The following is a 22,833-nucleotide window of genomic DNA, read 5'->3' as shown; positions in this document are numbered from 1 at the left end:
CCTATTTTGGGGCCTCAGGCTGGCGTAGGAAATAAGCAGGAGTCTGACTAGGTCACTTGTAAGATAGATGAAAACAGTTTTTAAGAAGATTCATTCCTGTAATAGTCTGTCTCGGGTGCAACTCTTGTCCCAAATCACCACAGCAATCAAACGGAAAATTGCATTCTGTTGCTAGAGCAAGATAACACATCAGTATAAAATATGAGGTGAAGAATGATAGATAGGCTTTACAGATAACGTCAGATACTATGTCATTACGACCTATGGATGACATTCTGCAGTTACTTTCCTACACAGCTCATCCACTTGAATCCAATGTCTGAACATAATTCAGTCCATTCAAGGTCAGACATATTTTTTTTTTTTAGGAGAAATAGGAATGTTCTGCATTGCCTATTTATAGAGGTATTCATTTATTATAATCATGCTTTGCATCCTGCTCACATGCACATGGTCGTATTTCAGTGAGTTTTGGCAGAAGTTTGCAAAATAATGCATAGCTTTTGTTTCTTAATGTTTCCTGTGAGAGCATGTCTCTACGCACGACACAAAACATACACGTAAACTGAATGCGTTACTGAATAAGTTGCATGTCCACTACTATACTACTATATTGTAACTTGGCTGCACAGTAATAAGTGAAAACCTTAGCCGTTCAAATAGGGTTATTATTGTCTTTTACTGTCATTTTGTTAAACATCCAAGTCATCCAGAATAATAATTTAGTAGGTACAGGTACAGGTAATTCTTAAAACTAAGTAAAATAAACTATCTAGTGATATCCTGCTTTAGTGAAGTGATTTATACGCGCTATCAGAAAATATTCGACAATGGAAATGAGGCCATGTTTTCCAGGTGTAGACGCATCGTGCGCAATGAATAGTTTAGCTACTCACTTTAAAACATCGGCTACTTACTCCAGAACAGCGTCAATCCGTCGACTGCCTTCGTGTTTTTAGCGTAAAATATTATAAACTTTTGATAAAAGCACAATGAACTGAGCGCTATTGTTTTCTCCACCATTTGTCCGCGTGTCGTCCCATCAAGCTCTATTAAGCAGATGGCACGAACAAGGCGTTGTGGTGCCCTGGTGACCCACGCCCACCCAAAGCACACACTAATGACTAACAACTACTAGATCAGGTTACTATAATTGCACCGAAACATGGTGATCTTTTTGCGGCAATTACGTACGTCGATTCGTGTCTAAAAAGAAAGCCATTGCTGTGAGCTAATGGCAGTCCTCTTCACCGAGGATCAAAGACAGTGCTGAGTACTTTGTTGTAAAGCTATTCGGTTTGGGAGATATTTGTAAAAACATTTCGTCTTATGGTTTTTATCTTCAAACCAGCAAACAACTGAAAAGCGCTGATAAATTCAATTACACCACCACTTCCCTTTTTACTCCCTTCTAAGTTAATATGTGTACAAAATAAAAATACGAAACAATCTGACATCTTAGTAAAAATGGAAATTTTATTTGGAAGGCAAACAGTAAAATACAATACAAATACTCATAAAACAATAACATTTCCCCCAATATGGGGAGAGGAAATTTCACGACAAATCAATTTTTTTCATTGAATTTTCAAATATTCTACTGATCAGATACATATTTACAACTCCAAAAAAGAAAGGGAAGATACATCCTAAAAACAAGGACAGACCCAGTGCTTTCTCCTACTGAAAATCTTTAAAAATGTTTATTTTCCGAAAAATGTGTAGCAGTATAAATAATTGCTTGTAGTTTCCAATCTGTACAGTACTAACAAAAAAACAATTTAAATACAAAATACTGAGAAATCCACTGAGAATGGCAGGGTGAAGCCTTTGGTTTTGCATATGAAACTTCTTATGGGCACACAAGTGATTAATGCAGGTCAAAACACAACCAAATTATTCTTGATCTGCCCCTATCTGTATTTGGTAACATAAGCTAACAGGAGGTCCTAAATTCAGATTCCTTGAGAGAAAAGGTAAGGCTAAAAAGGGACTGGTTTTGTTGCCTATCGAGGTGACAAAATTGTTCAAAAATTCTTCGGCCTGGTGAGTCAGACTGTCCCCAAAACTATGCCCCGTGACTTTTTCTGGGGGAGGGGGAAGGCACTTGGGTCAGCCTGTGAAAAGTCGAATCCCTCTGCTAGACACGGAAGTGAAGAAATAAAATAATATTGCACTTACAACAGTTTAACGTTTCCCCATCACCCAGCTGCTGTCCCTTTACATGCGGCACTGACAGATATACTTTATTCCAATACGCTAGAGCCCTTTCCTAGTCAAGTAAACGATCAGCCACTCCAGATACTTGCAGTGATGGAGCATGTGCAGTCTGGAGTGGGGCTAGACTAAGCACTTCTGGTAGACCGTTTCATCTGTCCCTGATTAGGCAATATAATCTGTTGTAAAAAATGAAGAGGACAAAGCAATCGGGAAAAACACTTTCCCACTATCTCTCGCTCTCTCTCACACACACACAGAAACAAACATACAAACACACAATCGCACGGAATCCCACACACACACACACACATGCACACGCAAAGCAGAAGCATGAACCCCAAGACGCACTTTCATTTTCGATCCCTGGATGAAGCCACGGCCATGTTTTTTTTTTTTTTTTTAAGACCGTTCCTGGCACTCTCAGTCTGTTGGCGCCAATCCCCGGTGACACGGCCGCCGATCTCGGCCAACTTTCCATGCACACGCACACACACACACACTGCTACCCGGTTTTGCAGCAGTGGAAGCATGTCGACATGAGCGCGAGACGAGACGAGACGCGGCGAGGAGCGCATGCACTGTTTAAGATGCCGGCCTTCTTCTGCGGCCCTCTCCTCGCGTTTGCACTGAGCTGCGCACAGCCGTCAGAGCTCAGTCCAGTTTTTCAGAGGTTTCCCTGCGCTCTTTGGTATCTGCAGCGTCACTGCTGCGTTCAATAAGCGTTCGCCACAGTGCACAAGTAAAACTCACCGTTCCTGTACTTTTATCGGGCAGGACGGTTTTTTTAGGATGTCTGCTGTGTTCCCCTCCCCCCACCCCCACCCCCCGCCACCCCTCTTCTTGATTGTCTACGCCTCAAATTCTAATGCAACACAAGGTCATCACAAGTCACTTCCATGCCCATCATGCATTGCGGGCATGGTGCCCTCAGGTTGTGGTTCGGCCTGCCTGCAAGAACATATCCTGAATAAGAACACTCCACAGCAACTCAAGGGTTTCACAAGATCTGACAAGAGTCCTTTTTTTTTGCTCCAGTCATGCCCCAGGTGACTTTGTGTGAATGAGTGTATGACAATTAGGTAATGAGGAAGAATGAGAGAGCTGGAATCAGACGGCATCAGGCATTCCGCTTCTTGCTGTCAATATCTTTCATCAGTAGACTTCCTGGTGGCACCAAGTTAAAAACTCTCCAAGTGTTGCGTTCTCCACCAGGGACCTGAAAGTGAGCTGATTCTGAAAGTGGCGAATTGCCGCCGAAGCTCCTGAGGCCCCTGGAGGACCCCTGACCTGATAGTGTATAATACAAACATGCCTTTCGCACTACAATGCAGTTTCATATTCAATGCAGTCCTCTTGAATGACAGCCCAGTATCTTTAAGCCCTCCAGATTTATCCAAACCAACTAAAAAATTTACAATATAACAATAACTTTCACCACTCAGGCCTGGCTCGTCTAAAGACAAGCAAGTCTAAAAGGCACTTAGAGGAACTGATCTAAGCATTCGACCATGTTCAGCACTTTAAGAGACCAGTCCAAACACAATGCCTTTGGAGGACGGAAGGATTAGAGTCTTTGGTGATGAGTGTCCCCTCAGTGGACGCACGGCATTGGCCCTGATATTTTAAAAGCCTTGGTTTTCTGGGTCTTTGGTTTCATTTGTGGGAGCTATCCTTGCTTGGGAACTCCAGAGTTTAGCCCCCTCCACCCACTACTGGAAACATTCAGTCATTGGCTGCGTGAAGCAGTGAACTTGATTTTTAGCACCAACAGTGATTAGAAAATTTTAAAAAATATCCTGTTTCTTGAGTAACTGCAAGCGAGAAAAAAAAAAAACACAAGAAAAGAACAAGTGCAGGATGAAACCAAGAGAGTCATTGATGAATGTGAGTGTTTGGAGAGATTCCGTTTGCCTCCACACCTTTCCCAGGGTGACACACCAGTAAGCAGATCACGGCTATATTCACCCTCACAACAAATGACCCTATAACCCTGAAAAGGAGCTAGCTGTGGTTTGGCAGAAGTTCTCAATATTCGGAGACCAAACCCCAATGCTCCTAATCAAAAAATTAAAACTAACAAAAATTAAATTAAAAACATTCATTTGGTTATGAGTTCTTTGGGTTTTTTTTTTCTTTTTAGTGCAGCACAGTGGGAGTTCCAGTGGTCTTTTCTCCTAAATCTTCAACTGCAGGCTGTCATTACACAGTTTCGCAGTTTCCTTTTGCAATCTTGTGGGTGAATTATTCGGCTTTTTCCAATTCGAAGAGTAAAAGATTCTTTTGGCGTGATCTGGGTAGCTGCTCCTGCGTTTAGGCCTCGGACGCTGCCTGGGGTTTGAGCTGCGCCTTCTCCATGGCGGTGCCGTACGGTAGGGATCGCTTGAAGAAGCCCAGCTGTGGGAGACAAGAGGGGAGAGGGGTGAGATCACGGACGGCCAGCCTCGGCCCTGGACTGCCACAGATGGGAGATCCTGCTGGGTGTGGTTCCAGCCACAACCCTTAATTACATAGCCGATTCAATTATCAGGCTACATTAACTGCAGGTGACCGTGTGTTCAGTTACACACATTTTACTACATTAAGAGGCCTAGGAAGGCAGAGCAGAGCAGTCTCATTAGTCCCTCAGTCAGAGTGCAGTTTTATTTGAACAGCCTTAATTGGCTCCATATTCTCCCTGCTAACGGTTTCGCTGGCTGCGCAGCAGGGAGGCTGCGTCCCTCTCTGGCACAGAGCCTGGCGCCGCGCTGCTTACCTTGTACAGGACGTAGATGAGCAGCGCCAGCAGCAGCAGCCCCGCCAGGATGGCCAGGATGATGATCCACAGCGGCACGGCGTACTGGCTGTCCGGCTTGTTCCACACCACCGGGGTCACCACCTGCGCCACACAAACCACAGAGCGTCACCACCGCCCCCCATCGGCGCAGCGGCTGTCCTCCACGGTCACACCGCCCTGCACTCTGCCCTTAACTCTGAGCAGGGCCACTCCTTACACAGCACTTTTTACTCAGTGAGTGGATGGCACTGCGGTGTAGTGGTTAGTGACCCAAAGACAGCAGGTTCAACTCCACAGCAGGGCACTGTAGCTGTACCATTAACCAAGGAACTTATCTGAAAATAGCTGAATAAATAACATGTAAAGAAAATCTAAGCAATGTAAGATGCCATGGATGCATGGTTAGTAAATTAATAACTAATAACACTTCAAATTAAGTATGAAGATCACTGCGTTTAGACTGTAAGACATTAATGCTACAATAAACATTAACCACTTTCTTAATAACATGGGAACCTACCTTCTTAGCTCCGCTGGGGGCCTCCTTGGGTGGTATGGCATAGGGCATCTTCTGCACGCTGTACCGGGCAGAGCACTCCAGCACATACTGTTTGTACGCCCTCTGTGGCCACAGCAAGAAAAGGCAACGGGCTTAGCATTAGATGTAGCTTTAAGAAAACCCGCTCCATCAATGTACATGTGTATACTTCTGTTATCATTTATCATCTTCACCACATGTGCCTGAGGCTTATATTTACATCTAGGCCACGGCTGATTGCATTCAGAAAATACACATAAGTGGTTCAACCAGTGCCAAGTGTTGGCTCAATGGCTCAATACATGGCACAGGGAAATTGCCTGTACCATGGTGCAATTCACAGATTGCCCAGAAGAGGGAAACATTGGCTCAATAAATCACTACAACCGTCTGGCCCAGTCATTTTCACCAAATCACTCTGACATTCCAATCCTATGACAACTCTCAGACCACAAGCTAATGAATTTTCAATGCACTTACACACACAAGGCCGACATTGGCTTGAGCAGCAGTGAGCATGTAAGGTTTTGTCAAAGTGCTCCTGTGTCTAAATGACCTCTGACCCCAGCTATCACTCACACACACAGCGCTGCTTCCAAACACTGCAGTCTTGCTGCTTTGTCTCAATCTAGCCAAACACACTCATAGCATGTGGCAGAGGCTTCAGACTGTTAATACTGACATTTCAGGTTTCATAATCGTGTGTGAGAGGGAAGGGCAATTTAGTTTTTAAAGCCTCTCATTTGTGGTTTGAAGTCTTGAGATTTATTTATTGCTGCTTTCAGAAACATTCGAATCAGAGTTTTATCCGAGGGAATGGCATTTAACCATACAGAGACAAACTGTGGTTGACACACGTACAGAAATGTATACAGACATGCAAAAGATATATGGAGAGAAATACAAAATTCCATAGTTCTCTTCCTCAATGCCACGCCTAGTAACTAGAGAAGCATGTTTGTTATCACCATCAACATCTCGTTCATCATTGACTTACTTGGCAGAGGCCCCTGCGCAAGGCAGCTTACAGAACTATTAGAAGTCACATGAGCCCTTATCAAGAGGCCCCATCTCGCCCAGCTATCCCAACACCCCACTCCTCCCGATTCCCCTCCTCACCTCTACGAAGGTCTCGGCCCAAATTCGGGAGCGCACTTTGAGGATGACGCTGGTCCCCCTCTCCAGCAGGCCTACGTGACACTGCAGCATCCAGCAGTCCACGTTGGTGCAGGACTGAAAAAGGAACGGCACGTGGACTGTGAACATGCGGTATCTCCTGTTTCCACCCCTTTGCCTGACTGGAATTATCTGAAAGCATTCCGCCCACTACCTTTCCATCTAACCCTATCCCTCGCCTGAGATCTGCTTTGTAGGCCATACCAATAAAGACATTTGAATTTGAGTGCGAGAGATGGACTAATGTATTCACATAAAGGGAGAGATACACAAAGGGAGGGATGGGGGAGGGTGCGAGAGAGAGGGAGAGAGAGAGGTGGGGAGCAGAGACGAAGAGCATTCAGCCGTTTTAGTGTTACGGGCCAAAGGAACAACAAGTCCCCCAATGTCATCCCCATGGAGGGCTGCTTCAAATTAGGAGAGGGAGAGGGAATGTCATGAGACTGTAAAAATTTACAGGCAGGCATTGCTATCAAAATCATTGCCTCACCGCTGAAACCAGCCCATTTTACAAGGCTGCGCGAATACATGCTCTTGATTATGCCCTCGTTAGGACGCCGGGCGCACTCTCTGAGAAACCTTTCACTGACTAAGCCCTTTAACGCAGTGGGAGCAGACGGACCACCCCAGGCCGCGCGGCTGACGTACCCTTCACGGTGATGAATTTTTGTTATTTACTTATGTCGGGAGCACGGGCACGGGGAAGGCAGTCCCACAGATTCCTGAGGGGACTGGGGGAGGGGAGCAGTGCCCCTGGGCATTGGCGGGGCAGAGCTTTATAAGGGCATGAGCGGGGTAAGAGACGAGGTCCTGTCAGGTCCACTCGCCGCCTGCCAGCAGGGCTCACAGACACCAGGGCGGAGAGGCCGGCTCCGAGCCGTGAGGCCTGGGGGACAGCCTGTTTACGGTCCCCGGCCAAACACACTCCATCCCTGAGTGCAGCAGCCCTGTGGGGTGAGGGGGCGGGGCCTAGGAGGCCTGTTCCGAGCAGCAGCTACTCTGACAGTGGGCTACCACATAACTTCATCTTATAAGGCCACGGCTGAGCGGTATCACAGTAAATAAGGCTCACGTGTGACTCAACAGCCGGTCAGCTGTGACTTTTCTAACGAGGTCCTCCAGGGACAGGAGCTGGCTCACAGAAGACGGCTCACAGCCTGAGATCATTAACTTTTGTTGGCATTGGGGAGAGAACACAGGACTCCAGTTTAACTCAACCTGCTAGAAGCTGTGAGGGCACCTCGCATTGGCTCCTGCAGAATCCCCCAAACACGCACACACGCACGCACACACACACCAGCATTCCTTTTCTCTCATTCAAGGCCATTACAAATCATAGCCTCCATCCTCCCATATTTGTATGAAGCATTCAGTAAATGTCAGCTATAAGGAAATGAAGAGTTGGGAAAGCAAAAAAAAGTTTAGCCTAGTGAAGTGCCTCTGACTTGTTGTGAGTTTGTTTTGGAGTCACACGTGAGCCTTATTTACATTTACATTTTCATTTATTCATTTGGCAGACGCTTTTATCCAAAGCAACTTACATAAGTTACAGTTCTTTACAGTGTTATCCATTATTTACTGTGATACCGCTCAGCCGTGGCCTTATAAGATGAAGTTATGTGGTAGCCCACCGTCAGCGTAGCTGCTGCTCGGAACAGGCCTCCTAGGCCCACTTTGGCTTTTTTTTAGGAAATGTAAAATCAATTTCAAGAACCAATTGGACACACCTGTTAAATGATAACTGGAAGGTAAACCACTGATAGTGTACCGATTCTGCCATCCAGAAAACAGCCCTCAGGGGCCCACACGAGCCGTGTGTCATCAGACAGAGTGGATAAATGTGGGCAGTTAACAGTGATGGGCTTAGACAAAGACAAAGGTCCTTTTCACGCGCGCAGGTACTCGGGCGGAACGAGAGGCACCTGGAGCTGCCCGGCTCAGAGGGGCTACTGTCCGCCGGGGGCCACTGCCGCCCCCGCTGACGGCAACAGGCTCCGAGGATTAGAGGCCACCAGGCCAAGGAGCCGGCACGGCGCAGCACAGGAGCGCACGGGGTTAATGAAAGCCTGTGATCGACGACCCCGAGAGGAGACAGCCGGCACCACCCTTCTCAGGCCTCCCGGCTCCTCTTGTAAAATAACACACCTGGAACCCTCTGTCTGCCCCCCCATCACTTAATTAACACTGTACCCCCCACACCCCCCTCCCTCGCTGGGGTTACTCAAGGTTAGCTCTGCGTCCTTGGCTATCTCACTAAGCCCCAGGCACTGCTGGGGAAGGAATCACGCATGGACAGCGACTCCACACAAAAGCTGGAATTCTCTCTCTTTCTTCCGCCCTCCTTCTCACGCTCATTTTCTGTTTTGCCATCATCATTTCACATAAATGACTACATATCGGTTTTGACATTTGGTAGAACACTGTGCAGGCCCAACAAGCAGACTCAATCTTTTGTATTAATAATACATTCCCCTCCCTCTCCCTCCCTCACTGACTCACTCACTCTCTCCCTTCTTCCCTCACTCACTCACTCACTCACTCACTCACTCTCTCACTCTCTCACTCTCTCACTCTCTCACTCTCTCACTCTCTCACTCTCTCACTCTCTCACTCTCTCACTCTCTCACTCTCTCACTCTACCACTCTACCACTCTACCACTCTACCACTCTACCACTCTACCACTCTCTCACTCACTCTCTTTCCCTCCCTTACTTGCGGGGACTCACCAGGTTTCCCAGCTCTGACAGCTGGTCTTTGTGGGTCTCCCTCTTCTCGATGTGGTGGTCAGGGCTGGGAGTTATCTGGGGTGGTTGATCCGTGGGAGACTGCTGTAGCTGTGAAAACGAGGAACACTTTCAGTCCTGTGGGCCAGACATGGACCCAGACAACAGCCCTACACAATACAGGCCAGCGTTCCAACCTAGACCCGAACAAGACGAGCCAGTGCTCCAAAGACCTGGATGACACTCTATCCCCACACAAAACAGGCCAGTGCTCTAACCTGGACCCTTACAACACTTGCCAGCACTCCAATCCAGACACAGAAAACACCAGCCAATGCTGTAATCCAGACATGGAAAGAAAGGCCTGTGTTCCAATCCAGACATGGAAAACACTTGCCAACACTACAGTCCCCTCATAATCACAACCAGCCCATGCTGGATTGCAAATCAAACTGAATGTAGGAATGTATGGAGAGGATGAGGGAGACTGCAATATCATGATTATCTATCTGTTAGACAACATGGGACTTTCCACAGCAGGCCTGCTTGACAGACTAATGCCAGGTCACAACCCCACTCCGCTCCACACACCCACTGAATCAGCAGATAACAGCAAACATGGAGGCAGCTTCCGCTAGCATGTGAGGCAGTTTCCGCTAGCATGTGAGGCAGCTTCCGCTAGCATGTAAGGCTGCTTCCGCTAGCATGTGAGGCAGCTTACGGCTAGCATGTGAGGCAGCTTCCGCTAGCACGTGAGGCAGCTTCCGCTAGCACGTGAGGCAGCTATCGCTAGCACGTGAGGCAACTTACGCTAGCATGTGAGACAACTTACGCTAGCATGTGAGGCAACTTACGCTAGCATGTGAGGCAGCTTACGGCTAGCGGTGGTAGCTGTCATATGCACAGTGGGGCTCACACCGAACCCAAAGTAAATGACCTTGGGCTCAAAGCGAGCGAGCGTTTATAAGCGGTGCGCTGCACTGTGCCAAACCCCAGATTAATTAAAGCGCAGGCGCTGGGTTAGAGGATCATTAATCGCTGGGTGACTCATAACCCGCGACGCCACCCGAGAGAGGTCTCTCAGAAGCTCTGGAGGTTCACAAACACACAGGCCACAGCGACGCCCTTCTCCTTTGAGACTCCGGCTTCAGACTTCGGGAGACTTCTCCATGTGTGTTTCAGTACAGCAGGGCAGGGGGACATGCACATTTACACTATGCTGTGAGACCGAATGAGGATACAAGGCCAAGCTCTCCATTTAAATTTCTTATTTCAAAAGACCCAAAACGAGCAAGCATCACCCAAACAGAGAATCCTGTCTGTACAGCAGATTTCAAACCAGCCAGATTTCAAAACCACTATGTTAACGCAGTTAATGTGTGGTCTTTTCCCTGTATACACTTAAACTGTTCCACTTCTCATTGACTCTGGCCCATGTCCCAGGCATGTCTGGACACTCACCTTCAGGTTCCTGGGGTTGATGGTACGGTTGGTGCTGCAGTTGAGGGGCCCCTCGGTGATCACCTCCAAGGGGTACATGAGCTCGTGACCCTGGATCATCTTGGGGCATCGAAGCTCCAGGAGGGAGTGGCTTATCATGCTGGGCCCATTATTCACCAGCTGAGAAGGGGGGGAACAGGGAGTGACAGCAGGGGGGGGGGACAGGAGGAGAGAGAGGAAAGTGGACACTTATGTAAAATAAACTGAGAGCACAGACCAGGGTAAGCCACACACTGTGGCCTCTAGTCCTCAAAAAAAGAGTCAGCAATACTAAGTTCCTCAGCCTCACTAACAGAGAGATTGACTCCCCACCTAAAAGTTAGTCTCATGCTATGACAGAAAGACTTTTACTGTCTAACTCAGTTATTATAACAGTTAGTCTATTGCACTCAGTGAGAAACTTTGACTTCTTACCTCATATATGTGCTCAACCGCAGGGCCGATGTCCTGCTCCACCTGCTTGCTCTTTGTCGCTTTCCAGTTTGAGGGAGGGAAGATGACCTTGTCTGGCCGAGACACACTTTCAGACACAAAGAGAAAGAGAGTGAGAATGGGAAGTATGGAGGGGAATAAAGACACACTAATACCCATGCAGGCACAAGCTCTCTCTCTCACACACATACACACACAAACAAAACAAACTTTAAGGCCCCCAAGAGCAAGGCCATGCTATACGCAATATGTTTCTAGTCAGCACCAGCGCACAGCATCTCCCTTCTTTTGGCAATGTGAATGGGGTAAAAACTGATTCCCCTACAGACTCACCCCTGCAAGATGACATCAGCCACCACAGCCACCTCCAGCTTGTAGGGTACCACCTCGCTCTGTGAGTTGTTCTCATTTTTACTGAGGGCAAAAAGAGGAACAAATTACAGCCTTTCAGAACATTACCGCTTATCCAAGACAGCCATTATTTACCTTTAATCTGAGAACACATTATTGAAACGTACTGAAAATAAAGGTACAGCTCAAGAGTACAATTCAAAATTGATAAGATTAAGCACAAACAATGTGCGCTGCAAGACCATACTATGCACACACAAACATAGTGAAATCACAGCATTCTTTGTTGCTTTAGATATTATTCATGGATTAAAAACTGTTAGAGACCACAAATGGTGTCCATACAACCACGTAAAAACATGCACAGGCATTCTTTAACATAATAACCATGCAAGGACTTTAGTTGCGTGAGTTAACAAATTACACTGTGCAGATCCACACTTACTATAAGTCAGCCTAATTACTGGCATGCCCATCCAGGTCATGTAAAGCTCAGTGGATCTGCACAGACCTCGCACATAAACAAGCAGTAAGTCTTTACCTGCGTATCTGTAGTTCAAACTGCACCGTCCTGCGTGTGTCCTTAAGACGTGGTACAGTGAAGCGCAGGCCTGCCCACAACTGCCGAGACACAAACAATAAGGGTTAAAGCTGGGAAAGAGGACAGACAGGCAGACACACAGACAGACAGAAAAACAAACAGGCAGACAAAAGGCTCAACATTACTCCCCAAATGTTTGCTTCTATGTGGAAATAGCCTGTGGCTTACAATGTCTCACATCAGCAAATTATTGCACTGCAGTGTTGTAACATTTCTACTATAACTTATACAACACTATGATATTTCCCACTGCTGTGTGAGGCAATTTGATTGATCGACTAGGACAGGGATGCAGAGAGACACACACACATATGCACACACAAAGACACAGACACACACAAACAAACACACAAACATACAAACACACACACACAAAGACAGACCGAAAGAGAGCAGCTGAGAGACCAAACTGAGAGAAACTAAAGACTGAGCGGCCAAATCTGCAGACACGCTGATTCCCTTGGGAAGCGAGAGCTATCCCAGAAATCCACTGGTGGTCCAGAGCGCAGCTGTTGTCGTGTCCCGGTTTCTAGGCTCCGCTCTCGCACCCAGCGCCTCCCTGCGCGCCCTGTCTCCCTGCCACGCAGCTGTGGCACACCTGGGCAGACCCAGACAGCGCCGGCTTATGAGATCTCACTGGCTTCTTTAATTGCCATTTAATGTGCTTTTTATTCCCTGCCCGAACCACAAGCATCTACGCAGCAAGTAACTGCAATCAGGAGAAATGTGATCTCCCAATATAAGCTTTTTATTTTATTGCGTGCCTGCGTACACGTGTGCGTGTGTGCGTGAGTGTGGAGAACAAAATGCTGCTCATTAAAACGTGTCTTTCTCGATTTACCCAAACTAATGCAAGTATGACGTGTCTGCGTTTGCTGCACCAGGGATTACAGCACAGAGGCCCCCAGCAGAGCTCTCTCTCCAGGTGCCTCTGTGGCCAGTAGGAATCCCATTGCTTGCACTTTTCACAGCTGGAGATCTCTCTCCCCCAGGGTCAGGATCTGCGCAACTGACCACGTAGGCTTATGAGTAACTTGAAATAGCAGAAGCGTATACATAGCAGTGTTCAGAAGAGACACGTTTGCAATTTAAAAGACATGTCTGTGACCACCACCCACCCCCAGATTCTCATTAACAGCCATCCAATGCAGACACATTCAAAAAAGACCACAACCCACGGCTGTGTCACCGTGCAGTTTATGGGGGGGAAACTCCAGCAGAGAGAGGGACCCAACAGAGGGCAACTTCCTGTTACCCTGCAGGATTCTTCCTGTCTCTGGAAAAGCTTGCCAACACATGGACAGAGCTCACTCGTACCGTCCCATCCTACCCCCCCCCCCCCCCCCCCCCCCACACACACACACACACACCCACACACACACACACACACACACACCCCGGCCTGACCAAAATTAAATAAATAAGACAATCCCGGAGATAAAAAGTCAAGCTGTGCTTTCAACAACTGGAGAATAGTTTACTCAGTAAATGTTAGTACTACTTGGCTACTTCTGTCATCTATTTGTCATTTTTTCCTCCTTCTAGACCGATGTGTGTTCCGCCCCCATAAGTGCCAAGGTCTCAGAACAGTAGGAAAAAGGGCCGGATCCTTACACTCGTGCCAGACTTCATGGGATTTCCCAGGTCACAGCTGAGGTAGCGGGTCTGGTTCTCAGTCTCATAGGTGCATGTCAGCTGGGTCAGGCTCTGGAACACATATACACATGGTTAAGCACACAGCACTGGAGAGGGGATTTTACTTCCAAAACGATAGAGTTTAAAATCAACCATGTCAATGACAGCTTAGAAGTCAAATGATTAACACAAGTGTCAGGAGTCATTATTCACCATTATGAAACAGAATTCCAGAATATTTTGATGAATAGAACGTTGATGTCATGACAGCAGAGCTTCTTGCATAATGTTAATGGAAGTTATGAAGAAAGCAATAGAGCCATTATAATCCCTTCAAAAGCTCAAACAAAGCCGTGCATACGCTTTGACGTATTTGAGGAGCTCTGGAACAATATGGGTTTGAATGGCCGAATTGTATAGTTGGGACAGAGAGAGTCATTCAAACCCTCACCTCGTTATTGCGTGCTATTCCGCTGTAGTCGGCCTCGGGGGGCAGCACCACGTACAGCTCGGCCTCGTACGCCCCTCCCTCACCCTCGTTTCTCGCGTTGAAGGTCAGGGTCAGAGAGTTGTCGTCACCCAGGTAGACTTCCTTCCTGTCACTGTACCCACAGCCAGAGCGATAAATATGAATGGAGTGGTGGCAAATATGGAAAAATTAAAGAGTGGTGTCCGTGCAAAATATAGTCATCCTTTTACTCAAAAGGCCCTGAGGAAACATTTAAAGGGATCTGCAAAATTTAATCTAGTTCATTCAATAGTTCATTAGTTCATAAAATCAACAGAATCTCAAAAATGATCAATGCTTTTAACTGTAGTTTCTGTGCATGTCGCTGCTCCAATCGATCTGATCGAGCAAATAACTGTAAAACAAGACTGAAACAAACTGTTGCAGCAGCTGGACCCCATTACCCCTGCAGAGAGCCACACAAAATTTTTTTAGCCCTCCACGAACCAATACGAGAAACCAGCGTTCAACTTCCTGCGTCAGTGTTCCCGCCCCCGAACTGGAGCTACCTGAGCTTGCCACTCTGATCTGCAATCCGCCCTTTGACCACTAAGCCGATTTTAAACACCAGCTCTGCTCTCTTTTTCCCTTTTCACTCGCCCCCCCCCCCCCCCCCCCGCCCCGTTGGGCTTTTCCGCTACTCGTGCCCGTTACATTCAGCGCCGGGACGTGACCCAAAACACATCAGTATGATTTCTCTCAGGAAGCCCTTCCCCCTTCCACTCTTCCAATGTAGTAATAAAGTCATACATGCAACGGAGCAGACACCAGTGCTGTAGCACACCACCCTTTTCTTCCCTCTACCCCCTCCCCTTCCTTCCCTCCACCGCTCCGAACACAATGAGAAATTCCTCGCGAGGGCCACACAGACGATTCCAATTACAGCCGGGCCTAGTTAAACCGCGCGTAGGAAGCCGCGCGCTCATTATTCCCAACGCCGGGCCTCGGCCAGCCTGGGGAGCAGCGGGCTGCAGGCTTCCAGCTTGGGGAGAGTCACACTTTTTAAACGAGACGATTAAGAAAAACAATGTAAGATCCCTCCAACAGCAAACCTAAAGCGAGCCCTTCTGCCTAATAGAAATGTGCCTGTGGCAGCGAAAAGCAAAATTAACTGAGGCTGCAAGGGCAAAAGTTTTTTAACCCTTTTCCCCTTCCCCTGGGGGAAACTCAGAGTTCATATGCTGTGCTTTTCAGGCCAGCTCCAACAAAAGAAAGCCTTGAAGTGGAGTGTAAGTTTACCAGTTTAGGTTAAAGACATTATTACTAAGTTCTTACAAAGATAATAATTTGTGAGGGAGACCAGCTTGGTTCCATGTGACGTAGGACACATACAAGATCTTGTTGCTGAGCCAAAGTACACATTATACCATTAATAATCACATTCAAACCTTCGTGATTGATGTATCATGGAAAAGCTGCAACCTGAGTCCAAACAAATAAAAAAAACAAACAGGAGGAAAATGAAAGGGCAGAAAAAGGGGCCATGATGTTATTTTAGTTAAAAAAGGGAAAAAAATGCACACAGATTTATTTAATCAAAGTGCGGCAAAGTTCTGCAGCAGCTACAAAGGGACCGAAAGTGCTCCAGAGCCACATTCCCTTTCATTTTCCAGATCAGCCTCCTTCATCTCCATCCCCTCCATCTTTTCTCCTCCCTCCCCCTACGCCGCCCTCCCCGACGCCCCACCCACACAGCCTACTACGACCAGCTGCCCTCGCTGATCTTATTTATCCATTAACAGCTGCCAGAGAGCACGAGTGAAACCTCGGGCGAGACTACTTCTGACAGCGCCGAAGATCGTCTGGCGTGTACGGCCTTAACCTTCACGTTCGCGGCTATTCTTAACAGCAGCAGCAGGAACTGACATTTCTCATTTACATGGGTGGAGGTGGGTGTGGTGTCCTCTTCTCTATGGTGGCCCAGATGGGACAGGATGTCCCACGCTATAACACACGGAGGGCTTAATCTCCGACGACTGCTGTGACGATTGGTATGACATGCTCTACCCAGGGCCGCTCCACTACAAAAACAACCGAGACGGTATAAATAGGTCCGAAAATGAGTAATGAAACGAAGGGATGAACAGACTCACCCGTGCACTGTCAGCTTCAGATCGGGGACACAAATGTTGTCTTCTCCGCAGTCCAGTAAAATCTGGGCCTGAAAGAAGCAGAGACACTTGATCAGCGGGATGAAGTCATGCACAGAGGCCGAGAGAGCAGGGGAGGAGGAGAAGGATAACAGGACCTCGGCCGCGAGTGGATTTAAAACAAACAGATTGAATAGATAAAGATAAGGGAACCGATGGCCTCACTCTAAAATCAAACTTTTCAGTTGTACGTTCAAAGCTACCTCACAAGCCAGACTCTTTCATTAGGTCACTTGTCAGTTATGTGTTTGTAGGAGTCATTTCATGAAAGGACAGCACATAAAACGGTATATATACACATCAAACACTGAGGCAGCAAGTCATGTGTTGTTTTGAATCAAAAGTACCATTAAGTGTGTGAGTGGATCAAAAATTGCGTTAAGTCAAATATTTTAGATAAGACAGACATTTACAATTCCACCTTCATGAAAAACGCCCCCTTGACAAAGCTTCTGAACCATAAATCTAAAATGCCTGTTCCAGAGGACATAAAAACAGGACCAATGTCTGGTGCCAAATCAAACAGACAAGATCATTCCAGCTGGCGGGAGATGTGTAAGAATGACTAATGCACTCAGCTAAACGTACCGTTTGATTTGACTGTTACCGCTAATCAGAAACCTCTGTCTGCACTGATCAGGTAGACCCATTCCTCAACATGCCATGTGCAACAAACAGACCAGAATGATCCAAGATCCACCCCAAATAACGAAAAACAAGTTTCGGCGCATCACAGAACACCGCGCCTGTGCGTGGTTACCCCCATCCGTCTTGCGCCCCCCCCCCCCCCCGCTGCTGCGTGACCCTGAAATTCGAGTCCCGCCACCCCCCTTCAGGCTGAACGGTAAACATGGGCCGTCCGTGCCGTCTGCGAAGCCAACGACACGCATGGTGCTCGCCACATGACAGGGGCCCACGAGCGCACCACACGCTTGCCACACGTGACACCGCCCAGCGCACCACACATCAGATAACACAGGGATCACACATGAATCAGTGACAGAGAGGGGAGAGGGGAGAGGGGAAGGGAGGAGGAGAGGGGACCAAGAGGGCAGAGGGAGAGGTTCAGGACTAGAAAGAGTGCGAGAGAGAGTGCGAGAGAGAGAGAGAGAGAGAGAGACGCTCCCCCCATAATGCTGACAGCGGTGAAAAAAAAACCGCCATCTGTAATTGCTTCCCGGTGTGATGCGCAACAGCGAGATGATGATGATGATAAATATAAAATGAAAGAGAAATTAAAAAGGCCGATCCCAGAGAGGCGGCCCCAACGCTGAGGGGAAGCTGTGCAGAAGCTGTGGAGCGGCCGTATCAAAGCGCTCCGCCCTCCCTGTAATTAAAGGGATTCTAATTGGGGATACGGAGGGAACTTCCACCGCGAACCCGGTCGGCCTGCCCTGAAGCTCGCTTTCAGGTTTCCGGAGATAGGCCCAGTCCGTCCACGCTGCTAAAACAGGACAGAAACAACAACGACCCCCAAGTCAGGGGGGGGAGTCCCGTCACTGCAGGCGTTGGGTGGACCAAAGTGTAGCACTGCAAATCGAAAAAGGCCGCGCAGAGAGAAAGCCCTACGTTACGCAGACTACAGTAACCTGGGCTGTGCGATCGTGACATGAGTGTTTCAAATCCAGTAGGATTATGGTTACTGTGCATGAGCGCTTGAGAACGCCCTTCTGAGGTAGTGAATTACAGAAATACAAAATACCAACATTTTAAATATGTTACAAAGCTTTTTTTTAAATGAACTTTGGATAAACACACCTGCCAAATGACAAACATATGCTACAGAGCAAGAATTCCACTAAATGGAGCATGTGTGAAAATCTCTTACCAAGTTTGCTGCTTAAACTGCACATCCCTTTTCAGCAATCATACAGAAAACTAGAGACCTGGCTTTACATAATATTAGTGCTTGTTTTAAACAATCTGGAGTACTATAATCCCCCTGGTAAAATTGTCTGTGTACATCTTTGAGTGTGTGTGTGTGTGTGTGTGTATGTGTTTAGAATACACCAATGCCACACCCTCTTAATCCTTCACCATCATCGTACATCTTTGTCTTGGGAATCTATTATTATGCTCCGGACTGGAGGCAACATGTGGTGCAAATTACCGTGTGAAAGTCTGCCGAGAGGCAGCTTTGATCTCTCATTCTGACTCGGCACAAGAGCAGCGCGAACTTGATGCGCTCAGACGATAATGAAACGCATGGGAACCAAGTCATGCTGAGGTGGTGCAAGTCTTTCAGAGCCATAACATCTTGTCACCTTCCCCCACGCATTCTCTCTAACTCATGTCCCGTTTTTTTCTCCACAGGAGTGTTGTGCGTCTGACATATTGTGTTATTTAGCACATTTTCTACACTGTACATCGTTTACACAGGTGGGTGTCTGAGCGTTTAGGAATGAGCGCATCGGCGATGCACGCCCTGGAAACTGAACACATGACCCTCAGGTCTAGACTGCAGCATTCTAACCGACACAGCATACGTGAGCTCCTATTCTTTCCACTGTGGTACAGATAAAGGCTGAGATGGGGGTCAGCAAAATCCCAGAGAGCCGAGGAGAAGGAGAGAGAGGTAGGAGAGAGAGTGAGAGAGAGGGAGAGAGAGGGGGATCACATTGCATTTACTGTCTTCCCTCCCCAATGCTCCAATCCAGCGGTCATAGCTCACATATGGTGAGCAGCACCACTGAGGGCAGCCCTCAGGCTGAGCCAGGCTGCTTACTACCAGAGAAAACTGGCAAAACACAAACAAATCTCAACCAGATGGACCATGGCCTTGGACGGCCCCACCCAATGCACAGCTCTTCGCCCCCACTGTTCTCTTGCACTGGTGTAACACATATAAACCGCTATTATAAACCATTAACAAAGAAGTCCTGAACACTAATCCTGGAGGAGCATGTGAAAAAACCCTTCCAGGAAACATGCTTTGAATTTTCCTGTTTAACACTGCTTTCCAGACATTGTACTCCTTTTCCCAGCTGTATTTTAGCTGTGAAAGAAGCACTTGCTCATTCTTTAAGGGGGGGGGGGGGGGCTAATCTCGGTAGAATGTCTGCCGTCACCTGTACAATAGCAACAAATTTCAGAAAGTGTCAAGTAAAACAAGCCAAGCGGAGTCTTTTTGAGACCAGTGCCAAGAATTTGTGAAGAATGACCGTTCGTATCAAGAGCAGCCAATGTAGACAAATCCCTGTTGTTCCCAAAGGGGTAAGAGTCAGCATCTCTAGTGCTGATGTACCTTCTGCTCGATGAGCTCCTGGGTCTGGTAGTTAAGGATGGGTTTGAGGCCATGGGAGTCCACTGGTGCGTTGGGGTCCAGATGAAAGCGGAGACCCATATAGATGGAGGAGAGTTTGTCCCGAAATTCTTTTTCATCCTGCAGGGGGAGACCAAATGGGGAGGAAAGGCAGGGCCTGTTAGGGTCAAGGCAGGCAGTGAGTTAGAGGGGCAGGAGAGGTTTTTTGGTACTGACCCGCAGGTATATCTTGGTTTCGTGGCATATGCGGGCCCCATTGGCCACCTTCACCATCTTCTGCAGGACAGGCTGTTGGGTGTCCAAAAACAGTGCCCTCTTTATCGCGCCCTTCTGTTTCAGATGATCCAGCTGCACCTCAACCAGAAAGCCTGAAACACACGCATGTGCACACATACACACACACAGAAATTTGAGCATGACATATCAAGGGCCAGTTTTGCAAAGAGGATTCAAGATGCCCACACGAGCAGAGTGACAGTAAGTGAAAAGTGCGAGGGGCACGGGGCTGTGGAGGTTCCTGGAAACCTAGCAGAGCATCTGATCATTTCTAATAATTAACCAGGACATGGAACTGAATGGTTTGTTAACTTCAGTAGGACTGCATACTGGCTTCAGTCAGTTATGGTGTACTTGTGCAGTTTAGGAAAGGTTCTGGTGGACAGCCATGGCGACTGGCTGGTAGCTGGTCTTGTGACGCGGGTGAGCTCACCTAGATCGTCGGGCACGTGCTTCCCATTGGCTGAGAGGCAGAAGCTGAGGTTGACACTGTGGGGAAAAGGAGAGACAGAGACCTGATGTTGTCATGAGCTCCACAATCACGGGGTACGTATCACACCCTCCAGCCCTTTCCTGCCGGATTGCAAAGCCAAAGTGCTTGTGAAATAAGTAGAAAAAAGCAGAAATGTACTGTGCCTAACGACAGACACTGACGCCTGTTGTGTGAGCGATTGCTCAAGTGTCCAGCGTGACGCAGCTTCGGTGCGCACGCAGGGCAGGCCGAGGCAACAGGCCAGTAAATTAAGCAGCTCATCTCCCACAGCATCGCTTCCATTACAGCGAATGCGAGCGGCCGCTGGAGTTTCCCAGCAGGACAGCCAGCGCTGGGCGTCTGTATGGTCCAGTGGAGAGAACCCGTGACATCAGCCACGCACGCCAGAGTCCAAACCCAGCCCCTCTCAACCGTATCGCTTTACAACCACAGCTACAGTCAGAGCCACACCAGTCCAGACAGGGAGAACAAGAGAGAGGGGAGGACAGCAAGAGGGAGAGAGGGGAGAGAGAGAGACAGAGAGAGAGAGTGAGAGAGAAAGGGAGAGAGAGAGAGAGAGAGAGAGAGAGAGAGGGGAGGGCAGCAGGAGGGGGAGAGAGAGAGAGAGAGAGAGACAGAGAGAGTGAGAGAGAAAGGGAGAGAGAGAGAGAGAGAGAAGGGGAGAGAGAGAGAGAGAGAGAGTGAGAGACAGAGAGAGAGTGTGAGAGACAGAGAGAGAGAGAGGGGAGGGCAGCAGGAGGGGGAGAGAGAGAGAGAGAGAGAGAGAGAGAGAGAGAGAGAGAGAGAAAGGGAGAGAGAGAGAGAGAGAGAGATGGGGAGAGAGAGAGAGAGAGAGAGAGAGAGAGAGAGAGACAGAGAGAGAGTGTGAGAGACAGAGAGAGAGAGAGGGGAGGGCAGCAGGAGGGAGAAAGGGGAGAAAGAGAGAGCAGGGGAAAGAGACAGAGAGAGAGAGAGGGTAAGAGGCAAGAGAGAGAACATGTGTACAATTTCCATGTGTATTTGTGTAATAGTGCACATGTGTATACAGGCCCATGTGTGTGTGTGTGTGTATGTGTGTGTGTGTGTGTGTGTGTGTGTGTGTGTGTGCGTGTGTGTGTGTGTGTGTGCGCACGCACGTGAGTTTGCCCTGATGTTTCCCAGCTGTGCCTCACTACCAAACAATATCTCATTCAAAGCGACTTCCAATCCGCCTCTCTCGCTCCGCTCCCCTACCCCCACATCTGGCCCCGCCCTCACTCTCCTCTTGTTTCCAGGCAACACAAACTGTGTCCAAAGCACATGTGTATACACACACACAAGAGTTTCTTTTATCGAGCAGGGACAGGGAGGCCAGACACAGAGGCACAGTGTTGACTCATGTTGCAGTTCACTAGTACAGCCAAGCCATATTCTAAAGCTATTCTGTTTGAGTGCAATTCCATTATTTCATTTCCAATTCGATTTCAAGGAATCTCCTGAGGAGCACAAAAAGAAAGGCATTTAAAGTGGAAAACTGCATTACGGATTTTCCTTCCTCAATTCATTCTCAAACAAAAAAAACACTCCCTGTATGAGGGTCATGGGAATAGAGAAGTGTAAGAGACAGCAGGCCCATAAGTTTCCTCTACACAACTGCAGTTTTTCCGCAGAGCCTGTGTGTCAAAGACAAACAGGAGCTGTTCTCTGAAACTACCAATAGCTTTCCTTTAAATTATAGTTTAACATAACATCAAAATGAAGCTTGACATGAAGGCAGAAAGTGTTTGATAATGACCTCCATGGAAAGACATTGGATGGACCAAAAACACAGCAGGTTAATGGTCCTTTTCTTTTCTTTACAGAGATCACTGTCATTATCAATGCCCTCCATCTTTGTGGATGAACAGCAGTGTGGATATCACAATATAACTGGGTTTAGTCATTCCTTAACCCTTTCACACGTGACTTATTTTATGCTATGTAGCGAGCGTGTTATGTTACATGGTTCGTTATGTTTTCATTAGCGTTATTAAGCTTCTTATAGTTTTCACCGCCGCATTTACTGTACTCTGTAACGTTAAGTCACTGTTTCCTCCTAGCTAACGTTAGCTAGATTTTTTCCAATCTAGTGCTCTAATCACATTGGTTGCACCGTACGCACGAAAGGGTTAAATCACGTCTCCACAAATGAAGGAACCAGTCCCCAGCGGAGGTGCACCAAGTATAGCTGCTGTTC

General features: G+C 47.7%; 1 protein-coding gene across 1 annotated transcript in view; it reads right to left on the bottom strand.

The window, feature by feature from the left end:
- Positions 1-3,060: 3,060 nt before the first annotated feature.
- Positions 3,061-22,833, bottom strand: part of itga5 (integrin, alpha 5 (fibronectin receptor, alpha polypeptide)) — a 44,917-nt gene continuing 25,144 nt past the window's right edge. The window contains exons 16-30 of the mRNA XM_036533344.1: positions 20,580-20,635; positions 20,087-20,238; positions 19,853-19,990; positions 16,552-16,619; positions 14,402-14,552; positions 13,930-14,022; positions 12,256-12,335; positions 11,697-11,777; positions 11,346-11,451; positions 10,893-11,051; positions 9,435-9,542; positions 6,651-6,764; positions 5,514-5,615; positions 4,973-5,095; positions 3,061-4,614 (exon numbers count right to left, since the gene is read on the bottom strand). Coding sequence (XP_036389237.1) covers positions 4,531-4,614; positions 4,973-5,095; positions 5,514-5,615; positions 6,651-6,764; positions 9,435-9,542; positions 10,893-11,051; positions 11,346-11,451; positions 11,697-11,777; positions 12,256-12,335; positions 13,930-14,022; positions 14,402-14,552; positions 16,552-16,619; positions 19,853-19,990; positions 20,087-20,238; positions 20,580-20,635 — 1,615 coding nt within the window. The 3' untranslated portion in view covers positions 3,061-4,530. The remainder of the gene's footprint in view (positions 4,615-4,972; positions 5,096-5,513; positions 5,616-6,650; positions 6,765-9,434; positions 9,543-10,892; positions 11,052-11,345; positions 11,452-11,696; positions 11,778-12,255; positions 12,336-13,929; positions 14,023-14,401; positions 14,553-16,551; positions 16,620-19,852; positions 19,991-20,086; positions 20,239-20,579; positions 20,636-22,833) is intronic.

The sequence above is a fragment of the Megalops cyprinoides genome, chromosome 7 (assembly GCF_013368585.1).
Source record: "Megalops cyprinoides isolate fMegCyp1 chromosome 7, fMegCyp1.pri, whole genome shotgun sequence".
Classification (NCBI taxonomy): Eukaryota; Metazoa; Chordata; class Actinopteri; order Elopiformes; family Megalopidae; genus Megalops; species Megalops cyprinoides.
This window is presented reverse-complemented; position numbering and strand designations above follow the sequence as displayed.